This window comes from Canis lupus, chromosome 10 (assembly GCF_003254725.2).
Source record: "Canis lupus dingo isolate Sandy chromosome 10, ASM325472v2, whole genome shotgun sequence".
In the NCBI taxonomy this organism is placed as follows: Eukaryota; Metazoa; Chordata; class Mammalia; order Carnivora; family Canidae; genus Canis; species Canis lupus.
Window position 1 is genome coordinate 65,482,029 of NC_064252.1, and position 27,197 is coordinate 65,509,225.

General features: G+C 51.3%; 2 protein-coding genes across 5 annotated transcripts in view; one reads left to right on the forward strand and one right to left on the reverse strand.

Moving 5' to 3' along the window:
- On the forward strand, positions 1-25,481 carry CEP68 (centrosomal protein 68). 4 transcript variants are annotated; one of them, XM_049115588.1, is made up of 8 exons: positions 1-143; positions 7,469-7,649; positions 10,976-11,381; positions 12,916-14,370; positions 15,580-15,702; positions 18,044-18,140; positions 21,072-21,244; positions 22,100-25,481. In XM_049115588.1, exons 3-8 carry the CDS (start codon positions 11,019-11,021, stop codon positions 22,121-22,123), a joined length of 2,235 nt encoding a protein of 744 aa, XP_048971545.1. In that variant the 5' UTR covers positions 1-143; positions 7,469-7,649; positions 10,976-11,018; the 3' UTR covers positions 22,124-25,481. The 4 variants fall into 4 exon arrangements, 3 of the variants coding, with proteins under 3 accessions (XP_048971545.1, XP_025325255.1, XP_035577597.1); XM_025469470.3 differs by lacking the exon at positions 7,469-7,649; XM_035721704.2 differs by lacking the exons at positions 1-143; positions 7,469-7,649 and adding an exon at positions 867-1,051.
- The window catches only part of RAB1A (RAB1A, member RAS oncogene family), a 28,057-nt gene continuing 26,178 nt past the window's right edge, over positions 25,319-27,197 (reverse strand). Inside the window, exon 6 of the mRNA XM_025469501.3 lies at positions 25,319-27,162. Coding sequence (XP_025325286.1) covers positions 26,965-27,162 — 198 coding nt within the window. The 3' untranslated portion in view covers positions 25,319-26,964. The remainder of the gene's footprint in view (positions 27,163-27,197) is intronic.

Sequence of the window (27,197 nt, forward strand, 5' to 3'; positions counted from 1 at the left end):
GTGGCCGGCGCGCGGTCCCGCCCCGGACGCCGCGGGCTCGGGCGTGAGGGCCGCGGTCTCCGCTTGGGACCCCGCGTCCGGGCCGCCGCGTCCGCCCGCCGTCGCCGCAGGCCCGCCGCGGGCCCCGAAGCGCTCGAGGCGAGGTAGGTGGCTGCCCGCGCGCGGGGCCGGGGCCGGGGCTCCAACGCCTTCCCCCGCGCGGCCCGGCCCCCGCGGCCCCGCCGCGCCTCAGGGGCTGTGAGGCCGCACCGGGCCCCGCGTCGCCGCGTCCGCCGCCGGGAAGGGCCTGTGGGGACCCGGCGCCTCGTGCCGCCGCCTCAGCCTTGCGGGCGGGACGGCGGGGGCCGCGCGCCCCGTGAGCCCCGTGAGCCCCGTGAGCCCTGCGCGCCCGGCGGGACCCGGGGCCCGGGGCGGGGCGGCGGCTCGCGCGGAGGTCGTCTCTCAGCCGCTCGGGGTCGTTCCCGCGGGAGCAACGATGGAGACGACGGATGCTTCCCTGGTGCCCCGAGCGCGGCAGCTGCCGACGACAGACAGAAAATGTGCTTTTTCTTTTTTTCTTTTCTTTTTTTTTTTTAAGGGTCACCCTTTCCAACGGTCCTCACCAGAATTGTCCTCATGCACATGCTCACGCCCTTTATGATTATTGGGTTCGGTGTGTTGTTGGGCAGACAAGTGAGCGGAAACCTTGCCAGGGCCCCCGAGCACGTTGGACCTCGCGGGGAGCTCGGGGAGGGGTGGGGGGTGGGGGTGGGGCCTGCGCAGGACGGGTGCTGTTCCTAAGTACCTGCAACAGCTCCTAGCTCTGGGGTGGGAAGGACGGTGTTAGGATGCAGGACGAAATGCCCTAGGTCAGTCTGCCTCGGGTTTGGTTAAAAAAAAAAAAAAAAAAAAAGTTGAGGTCACCACTTCTCATCCTCGTTTTCTCCTTCACCTGGATCGATTCTAGGCCACTTGGTACTGAAAAGAGCAAAGAACTCCGTTTTCGCCACCCTTTCCAACGGGCATCACCAGAACTGTCCTCAGCAGCCTGGGGGCGCATGCACGTGCTCAGGTCCTTTATGATTATTGGGTTGGGTTGGGTGTGTTTATTGGTCAGACAAGTGAGCGGAAACCTTGCCAGGCCAGCCCTCCCCGCCTCCCAGCACGTTGGACCTCACGGGGAGCTCGGGGATGGGTGGGGGGAGTGGGGCCTGCATAGAGAGGGGTGGTATTCATAAGTACCCCCCAGGGTGAGAAGGATGTTGTTAGGATGCAGGACGAAATGTGCTAGGTCAGTCTGCCTCGGGTTTGGTTAAAGAAAAGTTGAAGTCACCGCTTCACATCCTCGTTTTCTCCTTCACCTGGATGGATTCTAGGCCACTTGGTACTGAAAAAAGCAAAGAACTCCGTTTTCACCTCTTCCGAAGAACTTTTAAAAGCTCCTCCCCATCCCACAGCTAATTAATCACTTCTTCCCTCAGGCTGCCTTCTGCTGCCTCCCCGTTTTTTGTTTTTTGTTTTTTTGTTTTTTTTTACACATCGTGGTTTCTCCAGCTCCTAGCACGGTGCCTGGGTGATTGAAGACAAAAGAAAACAACAACAAAAAACCCCCAGAGGTGTAGCCAAAAGTTGACAAAACAAAAATTTTCATTCCTTTAATTTGTTGGACCATTTATTTATTTATTTTTTTAAAGATTTCATTTATTTATTTATGATAGACACACGGGGTAGGGGGAGGCAGAGACACCGGCTGAGGGAGAAGCAGGCTCCCTGCCGGGGACCTGACCCAGGATTCGATCTCGGGTTTCCAGCATCAAACCGGCCAAAGGCAGGTACTAAACTGCTGAGCCACCCAGGGATCCTCAGGACCAATTTTTTTTTTTTTTTTTTTTTTTAAGATTTTAGTTATTCATTAGACAGAGAGAGAGGTAGGCAGAGACACAGGCAGAGGGAGAAGCAGGCTCCACACAGGGAGCCCAAAGTGGGACTGGATCCTGGGTCTCCAGGATCACACCCTGGGGTGAAGGCGGCGCTAAACTGCTGAGCTACCCAAGCTGCCCAGGACCAATTATCTTTACAGGTTAGGGAAGCAGTTGCCTTTCGGCTCTCTTCAGTTAAATCAGGTTTTATCTGCCATTTTACTAACTCTGGATAAGTCATTTAACTTCTCTGTGCCTTGATGTCCTTATCTGTAAAATAGGAGTTTTAGTAGGACTTACTCCATGGGTTCTGAGGATTAAATAAGATACTGATAAATAGTGCTTAGCATAGTTCACAGGCCAAAGAAAATGTTCAGGTACTGTTAGTGTTTGTTAGGATAAAAATAAATAGATACTTGAATCAGTTTACTAATATTAAGTGTCTGTATAGTATTTGACCCTTCTGGGTCTCTGCCTTTTAGTCCTTTTCTGTTGCTCTATCTTAAGTCCTTAAACCTTTCATAATTCCACCCCTCCCCCCACAGTAAAAGTATTCCATAGATTATCTGTTATTCATTTAGAGTCTCACCACCATATTACAGTAGTAGTTGACATACTCTTAATGTGGTCTTGATATTCAGAATGGTCCTAGAAGAGCAGAGGAGTAAAACAGAAATTTTTAGGGTGATTGGCCCAGAGAGGCAGAGCTCGTGGAGATGGACTCAGAGTGGCTTTTCTCCTTATAATGTAATTCTGTTCTCATGAAGAAACCGTCTCCTGTCTTTGAAGTTATTCACAAACATTGTGAAAAGTGGAAGACGTCATCTTGTTGGCTTTAGACCTGTTGGCCAGACCTAGAGGTGGCAGATAGAACAGAACCCATGGGGACATTGCCTCACTTTCTGCAGGCAGGAAGCAGGCTAGGTTGTGCATTTCCTTCCAGCTGTCCATCCCCTTGACATGTCAGTTTTTCTTAAATTGTTTGGAGTCTCCAAAATAAATACCTTCTCCTTTTCACTTGTAACTATCACAGGAGAATCCTGGGCTCTGACTCTGTTTTTAATGTAGCCATAATGAATCGTGAATCCTTTCTAGAGAATGTGGTTCTTTCTGGGGACTTCTTTCCAGATGTGACATACTATAATTAGCTATTAAAAACCTGCTATAAGGTGTGAACTTTTTCTCATGTCCTGTTGCAAAGACTTCAATGACAAGGACCATAAATTTCCTTCTCAAGTGTGCCCTGGCATAGGATAGTCCCTGAGCGGAGTGCCTCACTGGCTCAGTGCCTCACTGGCTCACTCTGCAGAGCATGCAACTCTTGATCTTGTAAGTTGGAGCCCCCTTTTGGCTGTAGGGATTACTTTTTTAAGATAAAAATCTTAGGGCAGCCCCAGTGGCCCAGCGGTTTGGCCTCGCCTTTGGCCCGGTGTACAATCCTGGAGACCCCGGGGTCGAGTCCCACGTCGGGCTCCCTGCATGGAGTCTGCTTCTCCTTCTGCCTGTGTCTCTGCCTCTCTCTCTCTCTCTCTGTCATGAATAAATAAATAAAAATCTTTAAAAAGAAAACTCAGTGAATGGTTGTAAAGCCATTATAGTAGTTCTTTCCAACGTGTTGAAACAAGCTTACTGACTAACCTGATAATTCTGAAACATTACCAATCACTTGGAAATCCTGTTCAAATGCAAATTATGATTTCAAGACTGGTGGGGACTGCGAATCTACATTCCCAACAGGCTCTGAGATGCTGATGCTGCTGGTCTGCAGACCACATTTTGAATAGGAAAGTACTAACATTAGTACTACACTTGGTTTTTAGAAATATTGCTAAAAACAGGTTTTGTTTTCTTATGGTTTGGGGATAAAGTCTTAGATTATGATTTTTTTTCTATTTTTTTTTCAAAGACCCTATTTATTCATGGAGACACACACAGAGAGAGAGGGGGGCAGAGACACAGGCAGAGGGAGAAGCAGGCTTCATGCAGGGAGCTTGATGTGGGACTCCATCCCAGGACTCCAGGATCACGCCCTGAGGCAAAGAGAGACGCTCAACCACTGGGCCACCCGGGTGTCCCATGTTATTCTATTTTTAAATAATTCTTATATTTTGTTCCAAAAAGTGATATGAAAAATCATTCCAAGCTACTTCCCAAGTAAAAATCTTCCCAAGATTTTAAATAGAATTGAGGCAGATAGGTTGAAAGAAAAGAGGAAATCAAGGATAAGATTAGTATACAAGGTGAGTGCCTTTCTGTCCTAAGCTTTTTTTTGCTTGGGTAGGATTGCAGATTTGGTGCTGAGCTTTCTAGTAGTCAAAGCAAAGAGGAAAATTTTCTCAGTTTTGCCAATACCTGTGTGGCCTGATAGTAAAAACAAACGGGCTATTCAGTGAAGTACTTGTTTTTGTTACCAAGACAAGAGAATTCTCCAGTGCTTTCTCCAAAAAGAGCATCCTTTGGTACAGTGAGCAACATTCCTGTCAGTAAGATTTTTTATCAGTCTTCATACATGTAACTTGACTGCCTCACAGAAAATACACAGTACAGTACAAGTAGTGGCTTGTGGAACTGCAGTGTGGTTCAGGGCCAGCTTGCAAAGACGGTAGGAGAGATGTTTGTTACAGGAAAGCTGTTTCTCTGCCTTCGTCTTTGGTGGGAACAGAGGGTATAGTTATTAACATGTTGAGTCCTCAGCGTCCTCATAGTTGGATGGGGACCATCTGCTAAGGAGGCCAGAGAGTTTGCAGTTGAGTGGACAGGGGGCTGGAAGCTCAGCCAAGCCCCTTGTAGATGTGGGAGTTACGTCTGTTGAAAGGCCTTCTGAAGACCTGCGGATAAGTTAGCTGGCTGGCCTTGCCGAAAGGCTGTCTGGTGGTTCCAGTCACTCGCCAGCCCGTGAGTGAGCGAAGGAGGAAGTAAGAGGAACAGTCTGGCTACAGCTTTCCCACCATATTGATTTAGAGGGAGCCAGGGGCTCCTTCTTGGGCACTGGAGGATTCCCTCTGACTAAGCAAAACACAGGGAAGTTGCTCTGAGAGCAAAAGGAAAGAGGCTGCTGGTGCCTGAGCACTCTGGGGATGGCAGTGGCCCATTACCCACCTCTGGGAAACCTGTCTGCCCTCCATAGCTCTGAGCCTCTTTTTACTTGGCTTTGACCTTCAGAGGAGGTGGACACAAGATGGGGCTAGTGTGGAAGACTGTCGGACCTGGGGGCTGAAGTCTGCTGAACAGCCAGGGAGGCAGCAGGTGGAATGATGATTGCTCTTGGCTGTCGGCTGGTCTCAGACCTCTAGCCACAACGTTCCTGGCACCCGTGCTGCTCTGAGGCAGGCCCTGGCCACTTGTGACTGCCCCTTTTGTTGGCCTCCCCCACATATGTATGTACTCCCTCTCATGCTACCTCCCCACATCATGGGCTTCTGCCTTTAAGCTTCTTTCCCATAAATCTAGTTCCCCCAGAAACTTGCCAGCAACCTGACAATGTTGGGTCCTACCCTGCTTCCTCCCCTTTCCTTGTGGGCAGTTTCCTGTTTTTAGAGAAAGAGCTCTTGTACTAAGAGCCTCTTTGTCTGGTTCTGTGGTCAGCCTCTGCCACTGTGTGTGCACAGCGTTCAGCACTTATGCCAGTGGCCCCCTGTGAAAACACAGGAGTTTGAGGCCTGAACTGGTGGGACTTGCTCTCTCAAGTGATACACGGCCTGTGTAGCCAGTGCAGGTGGCTGGCTGTGTGCACCAGGTACAGAGATGGGCCTTGCCCGAACACAGCTTCCCTGGCAAAGTGGTTGTAGATCAGATTATTTCAAAGGGAGGTCGTGATTTAAGGTATCCTGGAGATAGTCCTTTACAGGGAGGGGGCGGGGAGAGATGGTCCTTTTTCTGATCAAAAGAGGCTTGCTCCCTGGTTATCATTTCCTTTATCAGAATGGTTTAGTTAAGAGAGAGAGACACGAGTGTCCTCTCTCCTAATTCGTGGTCCTCCTTCCCCTCCTGGATAGGAGCGGGTGGGAGGAAGCCCTGGCAGCTGTGACAGGACTGCACGAGGGTGGCGCCGCAGATCCCAAGAAGGGTCAGGTGTCCAGGCTTACAGAGTTGGCGTTGCCACATACGTGACGTGTGAGCATATTTTTACTGCAAGGCAAGTGCATGCCAGGCCTACGTCACTCCTAATTATATACGTCTGGTGGTCATGTGGCCTCTGCCGGGGACTCGTGGAGAATTTTAATAGCAAAGTGCGGGTGGTCACTAGAATACCCTGAAGTTTATGCGGCCTGTCTCTTGGTTTGGCCAGTTGTGGTGTGTGTAGACCTTGCCCAGATAGCGGGTTCAGTTCGCCGTTTGTTGTCTGTGCTCTGAGACTCATTACAGCCGTGTGGTGCTCCCGTTAGGGAGGAGGCTGGCTGAGGCCTCGGCCCCTCCCTGGGCCACTGGTCTATAGGAGCGCTGGAAAATACATGATTTCCGAGCAGGAAGGCCCTACGTAAAGTTACAGGCTCTGTGAAGCCATTGCCTCGGGGGACAGTGCTGGTCCTGTACCACAAGTCCTGTCATCATCCAGGGCAGTCCATTTGAAAAGGAGTAAGCTGCTGCTCCTCAGAAGTGTCCACGCAGAATCCCCACGTCTACCCTCACCCCAGGAGGGTAGAAGGAATGCTGTGTAAAATAGAAACCTATGGAAATGAGGGCTGGGCCTTCATGGAGATGCCCACCTGGCCCGTGCAGGCAGGATGGAACCCTGAAGTCTGAAATTTGTGCATTTGCTAGGCCACTTCATGGTGATGTTTTAAAAATGCCTTTGCCTTCAACAGTCATTACTACAAGGAGTTTTCCCTGATTATTTCTATCCCAGCCGATTTCTCCGTTTGTATTGCATAGTGTCTTATATACGCCGTGAATTAGCTCTCGGGGACCGCTTTTAATTCTTTTCTTTCCCATGTATCTGTCTTCTCATAATTTGTGTGGTTGGAGGGGGCACGATTTGCCAGGCAGATTAATAAGTAAGATTATGCGGAGACTGTTTATCCATACTGAGAAAATAAACCTGCCTTTTTCGAGGCACCGTTTCCATGAAAATCATTATTTCAGACCATCTTACCTGGTTGCAGAAGGGCCTCTGGTGACAGTGTTAACCTAGTTCGGGTTTGTCTGCACACTTGAAAATTACCTGGAGGTGTCTCCTGAATAGCTTATAATTCTAGCTCACCACTCCTCACCCCCAGGATAAATGGATCCTTCTTTCCTAAGAAAGAGTCCAGACAAGGCATAAAAACTACATCATCAAAATAAAGACAGATCATTTGTTTGTACCCTTTTCTTGCCGTAGCATCATCTTACTCCTGCCCCAGTCACAAGACCACACTCCTTAGTGGAACAGGAAAGCAGGCAAAAGGAGAATTAGCCACCCATCAGCCTGATTCTGGCCACTGAGAGAATTTCTAGGAATGGAGCAAGAAGTAGAAATTGGGGGCTGCAGGTTATACTTTTCCAGCTGATGGGCTCAGCGATGATCTTCACGTGTAGCTTTCTTTTATTTTTTTTTTTTATAAATTTTTTTTTAAATTTATTTATGATAGTCACAGATAGAGAGAGAGAGAGGCAGAGACACAGGCAGAGGGAGAAGCAGGCTCCATGCACCGGGAGCCCGACGTGGGATTCGATCCCAGGTCTTCAGGATCGCGCCCTGGGCCAAAGGCAGGCGCCAAACCACTGCACCACCCAGGGATCCCCACGTGTAGCTTTCTAAGCAGCCACAAGGTGAGGCTGGGGCTCCGTGAAAACCTGTCTCAGCAGGACTTGGTGGCTCATCTCTCTGTCCTGTCACCTCTTCCCTCTCCTCCATGTGCTCATCTGCTTTGTAACTTCCCTTGGTGGTTCATAAATAGCTTGGGTTCAGGAGTCCTACAGTCCTGAATTTGCATCTCTCTCAGCCTTGGTTTGTCCCTCTGTGAAGGGAGATGGGGGACCTGCCTCCGGTGGGAAACTCACTCTCACATACGGCTGGAGGGGGGGGGTTGTAAATCAGTGCCACCCCTTAGAGGACCACCTGACAATATATGCCAGAGTATGTGCAGGCCTTCACCTCAGCAGTTGCACTTGTGAATGTTGGTGCTGTGCACGTGCCAGCATGCACACAAGGGCTGTGTGCACTTGTTGGTTCCGCTAGGTGCTTTGTTGTTCCTTGCTGCATGGCTTGTAAGGAAAGATTGGAAATAACCCCAGGATCCACCCCTAAGGGACCAGTGAAATAAACCAGAGGGTGGAGTACAGAGCTGGGCAGGGGTGTGAAGGAAGGGAAGCTCCCTTTTTGTGTATTGCTGAGGAAAGGTCTCCAAGATACTTTAAAAAAAGAAGAAGAAAGAAAACATTCTGAGTAAGATGTCCTGTACAGTGTGCTGCTTTTATGTAAAGAGGGAGAAGGATGCGAGAGACTTTGTGTTTGCGTGTGCATCAAGAGGCGAGAGACACACACAGAATGATGGGACCGTTCGCCTGTTTTTATGGGAGTCTCTAATAGTAAATATTCTTTGTCCTGTGAAATGCTGGCTGCTTTTGCTCCCCCTGTTGGGTTCCTTTGTTGTTTGTAAGGTGACTCGTCACACTGATTCTGTGCCCCCCATGACACTGATGGCACCTGCTGACGCTCTGTGTACCCTGGGCACCAGGCACTGTCGTAATGTAAGGTCGGTGTTATTACCACACCTGCGTGTGTACTTGTTTGAGTGAGGACTGGAGACTTAGATCTGCGGCGCATTTCCTATTTCACCCACCTATTACTCTGCAAAAAAATTGTTCTTCTGCCCCCGGCAGTGGTTGTGAGACGTGAGTACGTGTGAAGTGTGTGTGCCCTTCTCTGGGGTGGCCTTGGAACAGGCCCAGAGCCTCGTGTGCCCAGGCGGACAGAGGGGACCCTTCTGTGGTGTGGCTGCCTTCGGGGTGGTGGTGCCCACCCAGTTGCTTCCCAGGGTCGAGTGGGGTGAGCTGCTTCCCCTTTGCTCCCAGCACCTCCTGCTGTCACATTAGCTCCTGGCTTCGGAGGAAGCGAGGGTATTTTTGTCCAAGTTCTGGCTTGGAGGTCGGCCCGGTGTGTTGCAGGTGGCCTCGTTCCCCTCCTGCCCATTTTCCGGCCCAGCCCCACCCCGCAGGGTGCCCAGCAGCAGTTGTCCAGTTGTCCCCTGGACCCTTAGGCTGAGGGAGTGGGGTCCCTGCTATTCCTGAGGCTCTTAAAGGAACGGTTGTATTTTCGGGGCCCGCTCCCTCACTGTCCCTTCTTCCCTCCCTGGGGCTTGCCCTGCTTCTCCCCTGCCCGCCCACCCGGTCCGCGGCCCATCTCCCTGTCACGTGCACACCTTGCACACCTGCCATGCAGCCCGTGCCACCATTGCCCACCTGCATTTGCACAGCTTCAGGTGCGGGATGCTTGTAACCAGGCTGCTGGGGGAGAGTGGCCACCGCGCCCTCTCTGCTCCCTGGCCGTCCTCCCAATGGGAAGCAGCCCCTGCCTACAGCCGCGGCAGGGTTTCCGTGCTTGGGAGGACCCTGCTGCCCCCCCAGGCACAGGGGGCACCGTGGGACCCCGTGGGCTCAGCCAAGGCCTGAGCTGCCCCCTAGAACAGCGCCGTCACCGCCGGGCCGGAGCCGCCTGCCGTGAGAACACTGCACGGAAGCTGTGCGGGGACCCTTCTGTGGTGCTTTCGAGCCCCGGGCCCTGGCCAGCGCGCTGGAAGCCTGGCCTTGACCCGGACCTGCACTTGCTGCCTGGGCACCACGGCCGGTCCTGGCCCTATGGAAGCAGAGGACAAAAGGGTCTGCCACTGTGTCCTCTTCGGAGGGCTCTGGAGCCAAGGAAGAGCCGGACCTGTGTTCTCGGAGGAAGCAGACACCATTTGTTCTTTCTTTTTTTGACCAAAAAAAAAAAAAAAAGAAAAGAGGTTGTCCCTTTTTTTTTAAAATATAGTTGACATATTAGTTTCATACGTACAACATAGTGGTTCAACAATCGTATATATCCCACAGTGCTCACCATGACAGGTGGGTAAGTGGAGTCACCAGTTGTCCCCATGCAGTGCCATCACAGTATTATAGATGGTATTTATTCCCCATGCTGGGCTTGCTTACCTGGCAGGCACATCCCCATGACTTCCTTGGTAACGGAAGTTGGTATCTCTTACTCCCCTTCACCTCTCATCCTCCCACCTCCCTCCCCTCTGGCAACCACTCCTTTGTTCTCTATGAGTCTGTTTCTTTTTGTCGGTCTTTGTTTTGATTTTTAAACTCCACATATAAATGAAAACGTGTGGTATTTGTCTTTCTCTGACTTTCTTAGCATGATGCCCTCTAGGTCCAGCCATGTTGTCATGAGTGGCACGATTTCATTCCTTGTTTCCATATTCTTCTTTTCGTTTAAGATTTTATTTATTGAAAGAGAATGAGAGATCACAAGCGGGGGGAGGGGCAGAAGGAGAAGCTGGCCCCCCACTGAGCAGGGAGCCCCCTGTGGGACTCCATCCCCTGACCCTGGGATCATGACCTGAGCCGAAGGCGGACCCTTAACCAACGGAGCCACCCAGGTGCCCTCGTTGTAGTTTTTTGAGGACCCTCCATACTGTGTCCCACAGTGGCTGTACCAGTTATAGTAACTTACAAACACTGCACAAGGGGTTCCCTTTTCTTTACCTCGTGACCAACACTTATTTTCTGTCTTCTTGATTTTAGCCATTCTGACAGGTGTGAGAGGATATCTCATTGTGGTTTTGATTTTGCATTCCCTGGTGATGAGTGATGTTGAGCATCTTTTCATGTGTCTGTTGGCCCACCTGATGTCTGTTCAGGTCGTCTGCCCATTTTTAAAAAATGAGATTATGTTTTTGGCGTTGAGTTGCATGAGTTCTTTATATATTTGGATATTAAACCCTTGTTGGATGCATGATTTGCAGTATCTTCTCCCATTCAGTAGGCTACTTTTTCTTTTTGTTGCTGGTTTCCTTCACTGTGCAAATGTCTGTCTTAATCATGAAAAAGCAAGGTTTCTTGGACACAGATGCAGAGGTTATAACTTTTTCTTTTCCTTTCCCATTTTATAGAGAGCTGAAGGCTTCAGGGGAACCCTGACTTAGGGACATCTCCATGGCTTTGGGAGAAGAAAAGGCAGAGGTGGAGGCGTCCGCAGACACAAAGACCCCGTCCTATGGGCAGTGGAGCTGCAGGGAGCAGGAGGTGGACACCCCGGGCCTTGTGAGCGGGGAGCAGGAGCAGCCACCATGCCTGGAAGCTGCGGGCGGGGCTGCCTCCCCTGTGTGGGGAGCGGAGGGACTGTGTGCCCCTGCCTGCGGTGATGGAGCTGGCTCCAGCCCCTCCGGAGCCTACCAGCCACAGGCCAGCAGCACCAGCAGGGAGCCAGTAGCTGGTATATCTAAGCTTGCTCTTGGTTGCCTGCTTCCTCCGGCTGGCACTGGCACTAGAGACCTTTTGCACTCTGTGGGAAGCCAGGTAGGTAACAAGGCAAATGGGACTGTAGCTTTAACTAGTGTGGGCCTTTGGGAGTGTGTACTCGCGTTTTCTTGCTGTCTTACCTGCTTTCCCAGTTCCTGTACAAGCTGGGCCATCGGGGGAGTCTGGGTGTGATGATTTCTGTTTTACAGGCTCACCTGGAGAGTTGGGCCTTGGGGCCAGCGAGGGGACTCTGTCCACAGCATCTCTTGTTCCTCAAGAGCATGACTGGTGACCTTCTGAAGACTGGGGATGCTGTGGCCACGACCTGTTGCCCAGGGGGCCAGGCTGGGGGAGCTGTGATAGGGGAGCCGTGTCCTGTTTCTGACTTGGTGATCTGAGCTCTTCAGGGGGCCCCTAAGGGTCCAGGCCAGGGGGTTCCTTTGAGCTCTTAGCCTATATCCCTTGGGACCCAGGGCACCTGGCAGAGCCGTGGAGCCCCCGTGCTGGGGGGCACTGTCCCTGGGGAAGAAGAATTTCTTGGGCCTCCCTGACTGCCTGGAAGCTTTGCCTGGTCAAGTCTCATGGCCCAATGAGTCCTGCTTCACTCTATGACCCCAGGCATATCACCAGATCTTTCAGGCCCTCCGTATAATTGGGAAGGTGATCTGGATGATCTGTCCCTGCCAGCTCTGACATCCTGTTGTGTTCTGCTTGGCCTGCCACGGGCATGGCTTTGATGTCTTTGCCGTCACTGGGGCCTTGGCTGCAGCATGCTCCTCCCATGCCGTTCTCTCCTGTGAGCGTGACTGGGAGAGAACGAGGCTGAGCCCGTCTGCCTGGGAGTCAGGGGTGCTCGGGAGCCCGGGCACCTGTGAGTCCGAGGTTTAGCGAGGCAGGGAGCAAGTAAGTAAACCTAGAAATAGGCTGTTGAATGGGCTTGTTAATTGTGGTACCTAGTGTTGGTTGAGCTCCTACCCTGGGCTTTTCACACGCGAGTTGCTTTGATCCTCATGTCCTGAGGAAGTGGTACCGTTACCATTCCCATTTTACAGGTGAGGGAAGTGAGGCCCAGAGTCGTCCATCTGGAAGGTAGCAGTTGGGTTGGCATCAAGTCTGTCTGGTTCCAAAGTATACAGCCTTAACCACTGTTGTCCTGCCTCCCAGGGGGCAGGTTCTTTATGGAGCAGAATGAAAACTCAGAATAAAGAAGCTGAGTTGAGGGGCTCACTTTGTTCATTGCTAACAGGTGTGAGCCAAGTGGGTGGGGCTTGGGGGGTCACCTGGCTGCCTGGTGTGGCTGCGTCCCAAGGCAGGGCTGGCTTCTCTGAGGGTAGGTGGTGTGCCCACTGCCCGCCTGCGGGAAGATGGGAGGGGTGTGGGGACACGGTCTGCCCCCCGGGAGCGTGCTGTGCTTCGTGCTGGCCGCCCGGCCGCACACCGTCTGGTTCCCGCACCGGATGGTCGACTCTCGTCGCCGGGGCTCTCCTGACTATCACCCGGGCCCCAAGGAGAATCCAGAGTTGTCCTCTAGGAGGGAAGTTTGGTTTGCTGTTTTAACCTCAGAGCTTTGTCTTCTGTCTCATCATTGCAGGTGGAGGAGACGAGGCTTTCTGCCTCAGAGGAACTACCTCAGACTCCGAGCGTTGCCAGAGCTGCAGGCCTTCACTCAGGATACGATGCCCACAGCGAGGATGAGCCATCCCCTGTGGAGTGGCCGCGGGCGCCGGACCTCAGCCAGCAGCCCCACAGCCCAGGTGTCCCTTGCCTGCCACAGTGGAGGCCGCTGGGGAGCCGAGCCTCCTCCCCAGGCAGCAGTCTCCAGGGTCACCGGGAAGAGGCTGGACCTCCACGTTGCTCCGCTGCCAAGGTCTCGTCCTCCCTGGAGCTGGTCGGCCGCCACTCGGCCTCCAACGTGGCGGGGCAGGGGCCACGGCTCCAGTGGCCACCACAGCCTGCGTCGTCTGGGGTGGATGCTCCTGGGCTGGGCAGGAGGCGCCTCTCCTTCCAGGCCGAGTACTGGGCCTGTGTGCTGCCAGACTCCCTGCCTCCTTCCCCCGACCGCCACTCCCCGCTCTGGAACCCAAATAAAGAGTATGAAGATCTGCTGGACTACACTTACCCACTCAGGCCCGGGCCTCAACTCCCAAAGCACCTGGACAGCCACACACTGGCCGACCCTCTCCTGCAGGACTCAGGTGTAGACCTTGATAGCTTTTCTGTCTCCCCGGCAAGTACCCTGAAGTCACCCACTAATGGCTCCCAGAATTGCCCATCCGCAGAGGCCTCCGCTCTGCCCTTCTCTAGGCTCAGAGAGCAGAGCCTCACACGGCGGCCCTCTGGAACACCGCAGAAGCAGAGCCACGTGGGGTCGGCCTCTTGTAACCTGCTCGCGTCCACCCCCAGAGCCCCGGGCAGTAGGGATGCTCCTTGGGAGAGTGGAGAGCCAGCCCTGAGGGCTGTGAAGGACTGGCTCCCTGTGGGCAGGCAGCGTGAGCTGAGGACGTGGGACAGAGGCTGGCCCTTGCCCTGGACGGAGAGAGAGAAGGGGGCTGGCCCGGGGGTCTGGCCGCCTGCCCACGCGGAGTCCGGATGGAAACCCGAAGAGGAGCTAGAAAGCGACGATGAGTATCTTGCCCTGCCCACTCGGCTGACGCAGGTTTCTAGTTTAGTCTCCCATCGAGGCTCTGTCCCCCCGTCGGTGACCCTGCCCACCGGGGCTGCTGAAGGGCGCACCTCCCTGGACGCGTCGGACAGTGATGGGCCGGCCTCCCTCCCGTCGGATGCGGGTCGTGGCCGGCTTCTGCCTGGGGCTGCCCGCAGAGCGCCCGGGGGCCCCGGGGGCCCCGACCACCGTTTGCTGCGCTCCTTCATCTGCACAAGGGGCTCGGCCAGGGAAGGTGGTCTGGGGGGCAGCCGGGCCCTGGGGGGCTCCTGCGGGCCACTGAGAGCGCGCTCCTCCTTGCCGGCCGTGTGGGACCCAGACACCGCGGGGCAGCCTCCCGGGAGGGGAGAGCAGGGAAGAGAATCACTCGTGCAGTGCGTGAAGGTAAACTGGGCTCGGGGCCTTTGCCTCCACGTGCGTCTCCGCTCGCGGTAACCCTGAGCACTGGCTCTGCGCTCTGCGCTGTGCCGTGCCCTCCCCTTGCTTTTCAGCGCTCTCCCTTAAGATACGGAGGCCAGGCAGCGAGGGGTTAGCTGACTGCCCACCTCGGGCTGCAGCCGGAGTCTAACCGCCACTGCGCTGCTTCCTAGGGCTCTTGACCCTGAGGGGTAGGAGGTGTGTTGCACGAAGAACGTCCGTGCTCACGAGCCCGTAGGAAATGCTGGGCAGAGGGAAGTGGTGCTCCAGCCCGTAGGCCTGCTGGGAGCTCCGGCTGACCAAGTGGTGGAGCACGGAGCAGGAGTCGGGGGTGCCCAGTGTCCTGGCCATCCTGGCCACCACACCTATAGATGCGTGCCTGTCTGGAGGGGAATGAATGCTCCGTGCACTGGCGTTGGCCACATCAGGCGGATCTGAATTCGAATCGTGGCTCTGCCATATTTGGAATTTCAGCTCAATCTTTTGAGTTTGCTCACCAGTAAAACGTGGAGCCTCCCTCTTCGGGATGTGGTGTGGGTTATGTGAAGTATTTCACGTTGAGGGCTTTGCATCGTCCCTGACACAGGCCACTCGGGAGCGTGGGTCTCTGCACACGGGGAGTCCGCACACGGCCTGGTGTCCTGGGAGGCACAGCCCTGCACACCCACGGCAGCAGGCCGGGTGCGGGAGACCCATGAGCCCACCGTGCAGACGTCTCCCGGCCTCCGAGGGCCTGTGATCTTGTGTGTCGTGTGGAGCAGGAGGACGGATGTTAGCGTGGGCCTCTTTGGGGATAACGGCTGAAATACTGCAAGGCAAGTGCAAAGCTGGGATACGCGGCTTTAATTCACTTGTTTCCTGCCATAGGTTCAAGTTAGTCACCATTCTAGTCATTTATTTTATGTTTTCCCTCTGGGACAGTTAGAAAGTTAGCGGTGGTGCTCACCCGAGTCAAGTTCCGGGGTAGGCGCGTGTGTCCTGGGCTTTTCTCAGCCTGTCGTTGTCGGTGCACAGAGGCTGAGGGAGACCGAAGGGGTCATGGAGCGGGGACAGGCCAGGGACAGGGAGAGGCACTCGGGGAAGGGGGCGCAGTCTGTCTCCCGGAACCCCTGGCCTTGGAAACGCCAGCAGCAGTTTGGTCAGTAATACCGCGCGTTCTCTGCTTTGTCTGCACAGACCTTCTGCTGTCAGCTGGAGGAGCTGATCCGCTGGCTGCGTAACGTGGCGGACGTTACCGACCACCTGATCCCACCCAAGTCCAGTCTTACAGGTCTCAAGTCTTCTCTGCAGCTTTACCGGGTAATTCGCGGTCCTGGCTTCTGGCCGTGCACCTGCCAGTGCTAAGTACTTGATTACAGTGTAAAAGCTCAAATAACTGATTCTCGGTATGTTACGGCGCAGTGACTGCTTGCCCTGAAATCTAATCAGACGCCTTCCTCAAGTTTCTAATGGTGAGAAACTGTAAAATGTGGGAGTTATTTCCCAGACCAAGCAGAGTTTGGAGAAAGTAGATCCTCAATCAAGTATGCTTACGGGTGATTGCAGTGTCCCCGGGGTTAAGTGTAGAACTGGCTCGTTACGAGTCACTAGTCACATACAACTATTTAAAGTCAGTCAAAGATTCATATTTTCCAGTTGCGCTGGCTCCATTCCAGGTGTCCCAGCATCTCGTTTGCTCGCGGCCACCATAGTGAACAGTGTCCATGGGACACTTCCATCATCACAGAACGTTCTGTTGGCCAGTACTGACTAGAATTTGCTTCTCAAGTGTGTTTGTTTGGGGTTGGGGGGGGGGGTTTGTTTTTGTTGGGTTTTCTTTTTTTTCTTTTTTTTTTTTTGCCTCTTTTTCATTAAGGTTTTATTTTTAAATCTCTTTAATTGTGGGTTCTGGTTAATTTGACTTCAGATCAGGTGTATTTGGAGTGATAGTTTGTGCCTGATGCTCAGAAATAGTGATCAATAGATCCCCCTTCATTCCCAGAAGTGTTGTGAGTTGGATGATAAATTATCGTTTCCCTAAGTCTAACCATAACCTCGACTGAGCTACCCTCAGGCCTCTAGCGTGTCTGGTTGGCCAAGCATTTCTAGCCTTTTCTGAAGGAGCAGAGGCAGTGTATGTGGTCTGAGGCTGATGCTAGTCTAGAAGGGATCTTCTAAGGCAGTTCTTTGAATGTCTACACCCGAATCAGGTGCCTTGGGAGGAGGATATGATTTCCATGTGCCTCCACCAGAGCAGCAGCCCCCCAGCTCCCACCACACCCTGGCAGGAGAGAGGTCCTTTGTTTTCCAACTTAGAGCCAGCTCCTCGCCTGATGGGTCAGCTGTCCCACCTCAGTGGGAGCGCCATTTCCTGCATGTGCAGAGAGGCTGCCCTGGGTTCCTGGCCCAGAGCATGCTTGAGGAAGGAGAAGGGGGTTGGGCTTGACGGGGCCTTCTGTGGCAGCTCCCCAGTGCGTGTGCTGGGCTGAGCAAGATGCGCCCCTTGGGCCCTGGGCAGTACCACCTGGAGAGAGGAAATGCCTGGAAGTTGCCCTCTGACTACCAGGTGGTCTCTGCAGAGTGCCTCAGGCCCATCCCTGTCACAGCAGCTGCCAAATAGAAGTCTCTCCCTCCCTTTTATCCCCACACTCTCTCCTCGGCCTCAACTGGAAGGTTAGCCAGAGCAGCTTCCTTGCTTGGTGAGCTGGGAGTTACCCTCACAAGTCAGTGAACACTAGCCCCCGTGTTACCCGCACAGCCGTGTCGCGTGGCGGAACCACAGTCAGGCCAGGCCCTTCCCCACACGGAATGGTGCACGTCTCTGTGTATGTGGGGGCCCCTTGACCCCTGCTCAGATACCTCAGGCAAGCAGGTGTGTGCACACATATTGTTGATCATGACGGTCTCCTATGCTTTGGCTTAACACAGTGGGCTTATGGCAGCATATAAACTACAGAAGATACCAAAGAATAAAATAATAAGTACAGGTATTAGAGCAAAGGAAAACTAAAGACAGGAAGAGAGTATAATCCAAGAGTAAAATTCTGACTCCAGAATGTGAACCACCAGGTTCTGTGCCTAAAGCTCATTGTGGACTTGACTTTACACATCTTAGTGGCTAAAGGGACATCAGAGAGGACGACAGGGTTCCCAGGTACCCACGGAGGGGAAACAAACCGGCTACTTGGGAGACTTGCAGCTTCCCTGCTTCCTCCCGAGGCCCCAGGTCTGCAGGAGCAAACACGGAGGGTGGTGGGTGAAGGCACCTCTGGCGGCTCTTACCAGGCCCATTGGCATAGAAGGCCCCGTGTTTGGGGAATCCCTTAGCCTTGTGAGCTTAAAGAAAACCCTGAGAGAAATGACAGAAAGAAACCCCGACCCCCAAGCTGTTCACCAACCAGGCTCTGCTAGGGAAAAGGAAACTCTTTGTTTTGTCCAACTGTAAACAGAAAAAAAAGGACTGAGTCTGGATTTACTTTGGACTCAAGGTGAAGTTAGACTAATGTCCTGTTTACTTCAGGAATTCTGAAGGTTGGGGGGGTTTGTCTTCCAGGTGAGAGGGGAGTCAAGCTACCCCTACGAAGGATCATTTTGAGTAAGTTTTACAAAACAATAGTAACGAAGCTTTTTCTTTCTTTTCTCTCTTCTCACATGCTTTAAGCAATTTAAGAAAGATCTAGATGAACACCAGTCCCTGACGGAGAGCGTTGTGCAGAAAGGGGAGATTCTTCTTCAGTGCCTGTTGGAGAACACCCCAGGTGAGACTTGAGCCAGAGCTCCCTCCCTCCCTCCCAGCAGTAGGTCCAGGGGTCACGGGGTCCCCGGTAAGGATCCAGTAGTGCAGGAGCGCCTCCGTCTGCACTGCGTCTGCACTGCTGCCGTAGGTCCCCACTGCCTGCCAGGCCTCATGGCATCCCTGTCCCCCAGCCATGCGGCGAGCCGGGCATGCAAGGGCCGCCCTCTTTTCCCTCGTAGGGACCTGCGTGGGAATGCTGGTTTTCATCCAGGGGGCCCTCAGGGGCTCCCTTCCTTCCCCAGCACAGGCCGGACCCCTCTCTTGTCATCTGTGGTTCGGTGTTGGAGAGCGCTCGGTTGTAAGGGCACAGACTCAAAAAGCTGCGCACCGATGAGAGGACTGGCTTGAGTTCGTTTTGCAGGCTCCCGGTTTAGGAAAATGTAAAATCACAGACTAGGAGCACACCAGGCCCGCAGGGTGCAAGTTGCAGGTGGCCCTGCCCTTGCTGGGGCACACGGGCAGTGGAGGATGAGCTCGGTTAGAGCAAGAACTGGCGGTCCCGAGCGGCCCCTGATTTCCTGTGAGTCTAAGCACGCAAGAGCTGTGACATCCCATCTGTGTGAGGCCTCAGTTCTGGAGTGAGCTGGGGCTCGTGCTGGAAAGAACCCACGGGAGCAAAGCTGGGCGGGACCCTCCTGCTGGAGAGGCACTGAGGTAGCCTGTCCCCACCAGAAGTGGGGGAGCGTGTTAGGGAGCTGCTAGAGTTTCTCACACCGGCAGTGTCCTCTTTCTGGGCCGCACGGTGGTTGTGAGGAGGGCTGTGCTTCACGCTGCAGGACATTTAACAACATCCCTGGCCTTCACCCGTTAGGTACCAGTCACCCCCGCCTCCTCCTCTCCAGTTGTGACAACCCAGAATACCTCCAGACTTGCCACATAGCCCCTAGGGAGAAAAGTGGGTTGAGAACTGGGGACAGGCAGAGGGACAGGGAGCCTCCGAAGGGCTGTGGCAGGGCAGCAATTACCCAGGGTGGATTGTGGGAACCCTTGGCAATCCCTTGCCTGCAGGAGGCCTTTGTTTCAGTTCTTGCACTAGTATTTTTTCGGTTTTATTGGGCCAGAAATTCAGTATGTCAGGCTCCTCTGCTACTTGTAACACCATGAGCGTTACACTGAACGCCGTGCACCAGACACCGTGCTGACACGGTTAACATCAGGTCTCCTCCCATTTAATCAGAGTCCTGTGAGATGATGTTATCACCCCCACCTCAGAGCTGTGAACTGGCCTTGGACCCCAGCCCTCTACGCTGCTGCCTCGCTGCTGCCTCCCCTGCTGCAGGTGCGGGGCCTGAGCTGGAAGGGAAGGAGCTCCAGGCCAGGAAACTGCCCTGGGGCCACTTGTAACAATGGGCCTCTTAGGAGGCTCTTGAACCTTCGTTTAAAAACCAACCCAGTAATACTTCTCAGTGCTTAATCTGGAGTAAGAACGTCCCCCTTTGCCCTGGTCTCATAATGTGAGACATATGAGGTTCCTGTGATTTTCAGAGATGGGCCCCTTGCCCCCCCATCCCCTGCTGGACTGACCGGGAACTTGAGTGTCACGTGAAGATGGGTGTTCCCCGTGACCGTCACAGGGCTTCCCCAGCTAGAGGCATGAGCCTTCAGCGCTCTCCAGGGCGCGCACACCCCTACGCAGCTTTGCAGCCGGCTTTCCTCGTCAGCCACAAGCAGAACCGTAGGGACAAGCAGCACATTTATTCCCCCCCAAAAAATATCTCTCAGCCTCTGCCGGAGGCCTCCCCATGGACAGCACTGGCCTTTTCACTGCTTCAGCGCACACGTGCCCAGTCCTCTCTGGGACCCACGCCACTGGAACCTGTGGGCGTGAAGCCGAACCAGGCTCCTGTGTGTATGGAGTCAGCTACACCATGGAAGGAAGTCTGAATGCGAAAGATTTCATTCTCAGGCCCAGCTTTCTGTTTACTTGGCCCCAACCGAATATTCTAACATAGTACAGTAAAAGTTCAGAAAGAAAAGAAAGGTCCCCCGAATCCCACTGACGAACACACAGGAGGGCGGGGCGCAGCCTGGCAGCGGCCCAGGGCAGTAGCTCCCCGAGGGCTGAGGTCCCCTCCCGGCCCGGTCCCACCCTGCCACCCGCCGCCCGCATCCGCTGCAGAGGGGCGGCTTCCCCTTTCCCTTCCGCTGCTGGCAGATGTTGCGGCCGCAGCAGGAAGCTGGAGAGCGAGAGAGCGCGGCTGATAAAGGCTCAGGAAGCCAAGGCAGCCTTTGTGTTTAACAAAGGAAATAAGGTTTCCGAGAGAACGAGCCTGATATGTGTGGTGCACTCCAAACGTGGCCCATCCCTTCCTCGGGGGAGCACTTGGCCCATCAGGGGGCGGGGGAATCTGCACCTCACTAAGCTCATCCGCCTGCTTTCAGAGGATTTTCTTTTGAAGTCTGCTTATTGAGGACCCAGAGAAGGGTTCACATTCCCAGGTGACCCGTATGCAGGCCGAGCCCCAGATGCCCCACCCCACCCCACCCCCCGCGGGAGCTGTTAGCCCCTGACAGCCAGAGCCAGCGTCCCCATCTTGGCTTTGGCCTGCCATTCTGGGGAGCCTGCTCCTCAGGATCTGGGCGTGCCCTGCGGCGGGACTCCGAAAGCCAGAGCATACCCGAGTCACGCTTGTGTGCCTTTGTGTGAACCAGGTAAATCCAAAGAGGAGCTCGTGAAATTCTTCTCTTGGCCCTAATCAGGAGGGAACAGATCCTCGGCAACAGCAGTCCCTGGAGTCACTGTTAAAGAGCCTGAACATCCTGAAACTATCGCCACGTTCCTATTTTGTGTAAAATGCTACACCCCTTGGGGATTCTTTAGAAAAGACAGTTACTTACACGTTGTATTTTGGTTTTGGTTTTTGGCCTAACTGCTCTGCACCTCACTTGTCAGTGCTGAAGGATGTCCTCGGGAGAATCTCGAAGCAGCCCAGTGAGCTGGAGGGCCACGCAGACCGCCTGTACGACGCCATCCTAGCCTCTCTGGACATGCTGGCTGGCTGCACCCTCATGCCTGACGACTCGCCAGCAGCACGTGGGAGCCCAGATGTGAGAGGGCTAAGCCTGGTGAGTAGGCACCCCGAGTTCTGGCCAGGGGCCCCGGTGCTGGCGTAGGGCACGCAGCTCCTGCTCCGAGAGCTGGCTAGTTCCTAGACGCTTGCTGAACCAAGGGCTTTCGAAACAAAAGAGAAGCTAGAAGGCCCTTATCACTGGAGGGAGGTTGGGCGGTGCTTCCCAGGACTTGACTTCACCCCTGCCTGCAGCCTGCCTGGGACCAGGGTGCCCCACGCTCACACTTCTGTGGCCATCCCTTCACCCCCATCCCTTACAGACAACAGGGGCAAAGCTCTGTCCCTAAGCCAGTCAGCCGGCGTCGGCCTCCAGTACGGCCCATCAGGCCGCGTGCTCTGTAGGCTCTTGCGGCGCCCCATCCCCAGCAGCCCCAGCACCAGGTGCCCGTCCCTCCCTCCTAGCAGTGGTCTCAGCACACTGCCTGGCAGACAGGGCCGGGGGGAGACGGAGGGCCACACGCCCTAGAGACCTAACAGTACAACCTCCTTTTGATCTTTGGGAAAATCAGGAAGAGGAGCTAAGAGCCAGAGGGGTTTGGTGCCCAGTGTGGGATCGCCACTGTGCCACTTTCCTCGCGTTCCCACAACTGGACCATACCTTCTCTGAAACTTCCTCTCCCACAACCAGAATGCGGCGCTTAATTTACAGACTTCCTAGGTGACAATTTACTGTAGCCAAGAGGGGATGAAGGATAAAATCAAGGTATGTCAAGAGGAGGGAATCCCTGTACTTGCCTCCGGGATTTGAGCAATGGTCATTTCAGGTCTAAAATGAATACAAGTGATTGCTGTTGTCACTTCTTCCTCTGCAGCATCCCACCTGTAAAAAGTGTGTCCCCTTCTCTTTCAGGCATCTTCTCAAGCAGAGATGTAATCTGTCGACTAAAACCTGGCTGGTGGGAAACTTCCAGGAAGCCCTTGTAAGAACCATTTAACACTGAAGTGAAGGGGAAACTGAACTCTAATGTACTAGCTTTAAAAATGCCTTTCTCTCCCTGAAGTAAGGGCTACTGAGTTACTGTTTAAGATGAATCCTTCCAAACTGAGGTTTCCTTTTGGTGCTTCTCTACAAAAGCATGTAGTTTTGCAGTTTTTGATAAAATGAGGCTAATAAGGCTTACAGATCTTTCATTCCCCTGTATCCAATTAAAAAGAACAGGGCTCCTGAAATAGTCCACGTGCTGAGATCATTTGAAGAAGGTTCACGTGATAGAAGGCACCAGATACTTGGTATTCTCAGGCATACCGGAAGACCCAAGAGGCTGGGAAAAATGAGTCACTGGCCAGGCACTTGGGTCTTTTTTATAAAATTAAGCTTAGGTTTATAAATCCCTCTTGAAGATTTTAGAGGAGACTTTAAATCTCCAAATTAATAGAAAGTTCTGAACAAATTTATTCTGGGCTGTTAAGACACCCTTTAAGGTTTCTTCAGGGCTTAGTGGGGCACCATCTGCCTGCCTAAACGGAAATGTGTCCAAGACTTAGGGAACTGCCACTGAGCTTCTACAGGACCATGGCCTGATCCCCCACACCTCCGGGGTACCTCCCAGAGGACGCATCGCTCCATTCCTACTCTCCCTTGGAAGAGTGGCTCAAGATCAGGGAAGAGAAGGGCACCAATAGGACCACACAGCCTGGTTAACTACGGAAACTAAGGCTGCCAGAAGTGAAAGAAAAAGGGGAAATTCTTCACTGCTTGAGAGTGACCTGTACCTTGATGGGAAAAAAATCCGTGGATCAATCATTTAAAGCATTAGTTCTGTAGCTTTCTAACGCAGAACGATCAGCTGTTGCTGTGGAGTCTGCAAAAAAAAAAAAAAAACCTTTAAAAATTTCTCTTGTGCCATGAATGAAGATGGAAGCAGGAAAGCACATTTTCCCCCCACGTATTTCTAGTATTACAGCGGGTGAAGATGTCAGGAAAGGATTCTTCACACTGAAATATATGTGAGATAAGCACTTAAAGATCTTTTTTTTCAAACTGCTTCCAGATTCTCACTTGAGGAGAGTTCTTAAAGGAAGATCTCATGTTTATAATGAAAAATGAACAAGTCATCTTGAACCTAACGGTGACATTAGAACGATTATTCTCATATAATAATGAGACCTTTGACCTTCCCTCAGAACAAAATATTTAATAATGGCAACTTACCTTCTTTAAAAGACTTAAAAGGACTTTAGTTCTGGGGCCACATAATCATAACACTATGTCATCTAACCTCCATATGAACCTAAAGTCCTATTACTGTGACTTTTCTGGTTTAAAATCTCTGACTTTATTGCCACTGGGAAAGCAGCTGTTAAATTCTAATACTATTTAAAGACTCACTACAGAAGTAAACTATATAAAATGCACTGTATTTCAAGTGCCTGCTGCTATGGTAGGATTTACCAATGAGCAAGGGCACGATCAGAATTAAACTATATCATGACTCTGCTAGCTCCATGTTAATTTTGGTTCCACAGTGAGATTTAAAAAGACAGGACAAAACACCTCCAGAGTGAATAATTATATTGGTAAAACATTCTTAAAAACCTACAAATGCTTTAAAAAGGCAGGTATGTCTAATGGTCTCTTAAATTGATCTTTTTCACTTCTCTTGGACGGGGCTATAAATCGGTACATGCCTTTCTACTCCGTGTTACAGGATAGCCCCGAGGCTTTAAACTCATGAATTTGCTAGTATCTGATAGACATGTTTCTGGTAGTTCACACAAAAATGATAACAACAACAAAAAAAAAAAACTCGAAGATAACTGTAGGGAAACAAAGTTGGCCAATGTTACAGCAAGTGAACGCTGACCACGCCATCCTGTTCCCATCCAACCTAACAGCTACCAGCTTCAGCAGACAGGACAGTATTTCACTTCAGAGTACCCTGATTCCCGAGGAAGTATTACTTTATTCAGAGATGACCTAGAATATTTTTGTTCATCTCCTTTGAAATAAAGTGTGACTCTGAAGGTACTCTGCACCCAGCTGTGCCACGGAAGGGTTCTCAGCACAGCGTTAAGTCTACGTGCAGCGGGGCCGTAGGAAGTTTAAGGCTGTCCCTCAAACTCCAGCTGGAGTGGTTTCAGCCTAGGAAGACGCTGCCAGCGGCACGTCCATGAGCGGACACGGCTGGGTTGGGGCAGACGGCAGTGGCTCACGCTGACAGAACAGTAGTTTTAAGAGCCCGAGTTTACCTGTAGTAACGTCTCCTAGCAGTCCCTGTCAGTAAACAGATTCGAGTCCACAGGGAAGGGGTAGCACCAAGTAAGACCTGGGTTCGTGTTGCAACTCCACGAATAGGCAACGCTGGCAATACAGAACTGTTTAGGAGCTTAAACGGGAACATCAAGAATGTATGATGTAAACTACGCTGCAGTGGCAACACGTATGCTAGAGACTTCAGTCCACGGTAGAAGAACAGGAAGTTCCTGCTCAGGCCAGAATGGCTATCATTCTACAAGAGTTTCCCAGAGACCGCAACCACTCGGGCTTAGAACACCCCACTTAGGTAAGCTAATTCATGGCAGCCACTGACATTAAAATGACAAGTGGGAATTCCCCTTATTAAATGAGCGAATTGTTAAAGCCCATAGTACCTTGAGGTGTTTGTACTTGAAAATGGGAGTAGAAATGGGAATATATTTGTTTTTGAACTGCATTTATTGTCATATGCATAAAAGCAAATAGTGAAGCATGCTGAAACATCTTGTGGTAAGCCCCAGTCTTGACTGCCATGGGGGAAAGAACACTAGATTTTTCAAGACTACATAAGTATGTAAATATGCTTATATCTTAAATTCATGTAATGTTTCTTGTTAACTCACCAATAAGCTGCCAGTTTGAACAACTTGCTGTATGAAACTGAAGTGCACAGCATCATGCTAACATTTGTAGCATTCGTCTACTTTAGAAGATAGTTTCTGAGTCCTTTCCCCCTCTATACTGCATCATTAAGGGAAAAACCAAAACTTCAAAACATTAAAAAAAAAATCTTCACCCAAATAACTATTGGTAACTTGAGGGATTTTTTTTCAGTTGCCTTATGCGAGGATGAATAGATCCAACAAGCACATCTATAATACAAAGTAAACTATGATTTTATTGTGAAATTCTCATAGATGGAAAATTAAATTGAATATTTATTCTGTCCATTTCATTTTACAATAATCTTACCACTTATTTTTGTACCATGTATTTCAATTGCCTGTTTAGTGAAAATAAAGAAACCTATCATTTTCGGCTTGTTTTTAGTTTAAATTTTATCACTGGATTAAAGATCCCACCATAAAATGTGTTGCCAACAGCCACATCCCAAGTGCCTAAGTAGAGAAAATGTTTTGGCTGCTATTTCAACCCCAAGGAAACAATCTCTGACATCTATCACCTCAAAATGTCATCGTTAGCGAGACTTTTGTTTCCCACCATAAAAGCAAACCTTAGGATCTTTAAGGTCCTATTTAACAAAATTTTCACATGTGCAAAATTCCACTGAAATAAATACATCTTTCTCATTTATCATTCCCACCTAGCATTTGTGTTTTCAGTTAATTTTTAGGGATATAGTTCCTAAAATTAGGGCAATCAATAGTAAATTTCCTGTTTTCTACTTTAATGCTTTAACTCTCCTCCAACCTAAATTATACAGTTGTGGAGGATCAAATAGTTGACACGTGACTCAGAGCATGGAAGAAACAATATCAGCACACACATTCGTCTGATCACTGGCCAGTTAGGAAAGGTGTGCTGCTTTCCACCTCCCCTCTACCACAGAAGAATTAACGAAATGTTGATCGATGAAGCCATTTCGGATGGTTTCAGAGAAGGAGCAGAGATAACAGACTGGATAGCATACATTCTAAACTTGTTTTCCATACAATTTAGTCTCCCTGAACCGCTAAGGCTTGGTTAAATCCCTATACAGCACAGAAGCCTCCCTAGGTCATTTACTGGGTATATTATCTGGAAAGCATATTGGATGCTGCTCTAAGATAGGTCTACGAGTGCCCTGGTTGCACACACAAATGGCTGTTTTGAGTATAATGCAAGGCTCTATTTCCCTTTAACCATAAGAATTAAAACAATACTTATCACCATACAGTTTGATATTACTTCCAATAAGTACAATATTTATTAAACATATCTTCAGTTGTTTTGTTACATAGTGTGCAACAAATTACAATATTCTGCAGCCACAAATTATATGCAGAGTATGAAGAAACTATTAATCAGATAGTGTAATCTTTCCGTTTATAACTCTACAAGGAAGAACTAGCAAATCAGATCTTACATATAACATCTCACTAAACTTTATGCATGGAAAGTGACAGACACTGGTTGTGCTGTTTGATACAAAATGGCTGAACTTCATCTTCAGAAGACTAAACCTGACATCTAAACATGCCAATATAAACATCAAAACAAAATATATTCTAACCAACCACGGGAAACAGTCTGGTATCAGGAAAGCAACAAGGATTACACACATTATTTTATAAACCAGCACACAAAGGTTTAAAACAGTTCTGAAAATGAAGTTAGCTGTCTTGAGTCAAGGGAATAAAAAAAAAGTCAGTATTGACCATTTACAATCTCTGACCTTTGTGGAGACGGTAAGAATCTGTTGTAGTGCAGCTACATACAGTACAATTCAGGCAATTTTGTTTTTTCACTTGGGTTCAGATTGCAAATTCTTTGCTGTGAGAGAAAGACGGAGGCAAATTTTAGCAGCAACCTCCACCTGACTGCTTGACCGGAGTGCTCTGAATTTTCACATTGGACTTCTCTGCACCACCAGCTGTTGCTCCAGGACCCATTCGCTTTTTAATCTCAGCTGCCATCGTCATGAAAGACTGTTCTACATTCGTTGCGTTCTTAGCACTGGTTTCCAAAAATGGAATTCCAAGGGAATCTGCAAATTCCTAAGAGAATAGGAAGCCTTAATTAACACTGACAA

Excerpts from the sequence above, each read along its gene's own strand:
- CEP68 (XM_049115588.1), top strand. The coding sequence starts at position 11,019 with ATGGCTTTGGGAGAAGAAAAGGCAGAGGTGGAGGCGTCCGCAGACACA. Across the intron at positions 14,371-15,579 it reads CACTCGTGCAGTGCGTGAAG|ACCTTCTGCTGTCAGCTGGA; the intron begins GTAAACTGGGCT and ends TTGTCTGCACAG. Across the intron at positions 15,703-18,043 it reads CTTCTCTGCAGCTTTACCGG|CAATTTAAGAAAGATCTAGA; the intron begins GTAATTCGCGGT and ends ACATGCTTTAAG.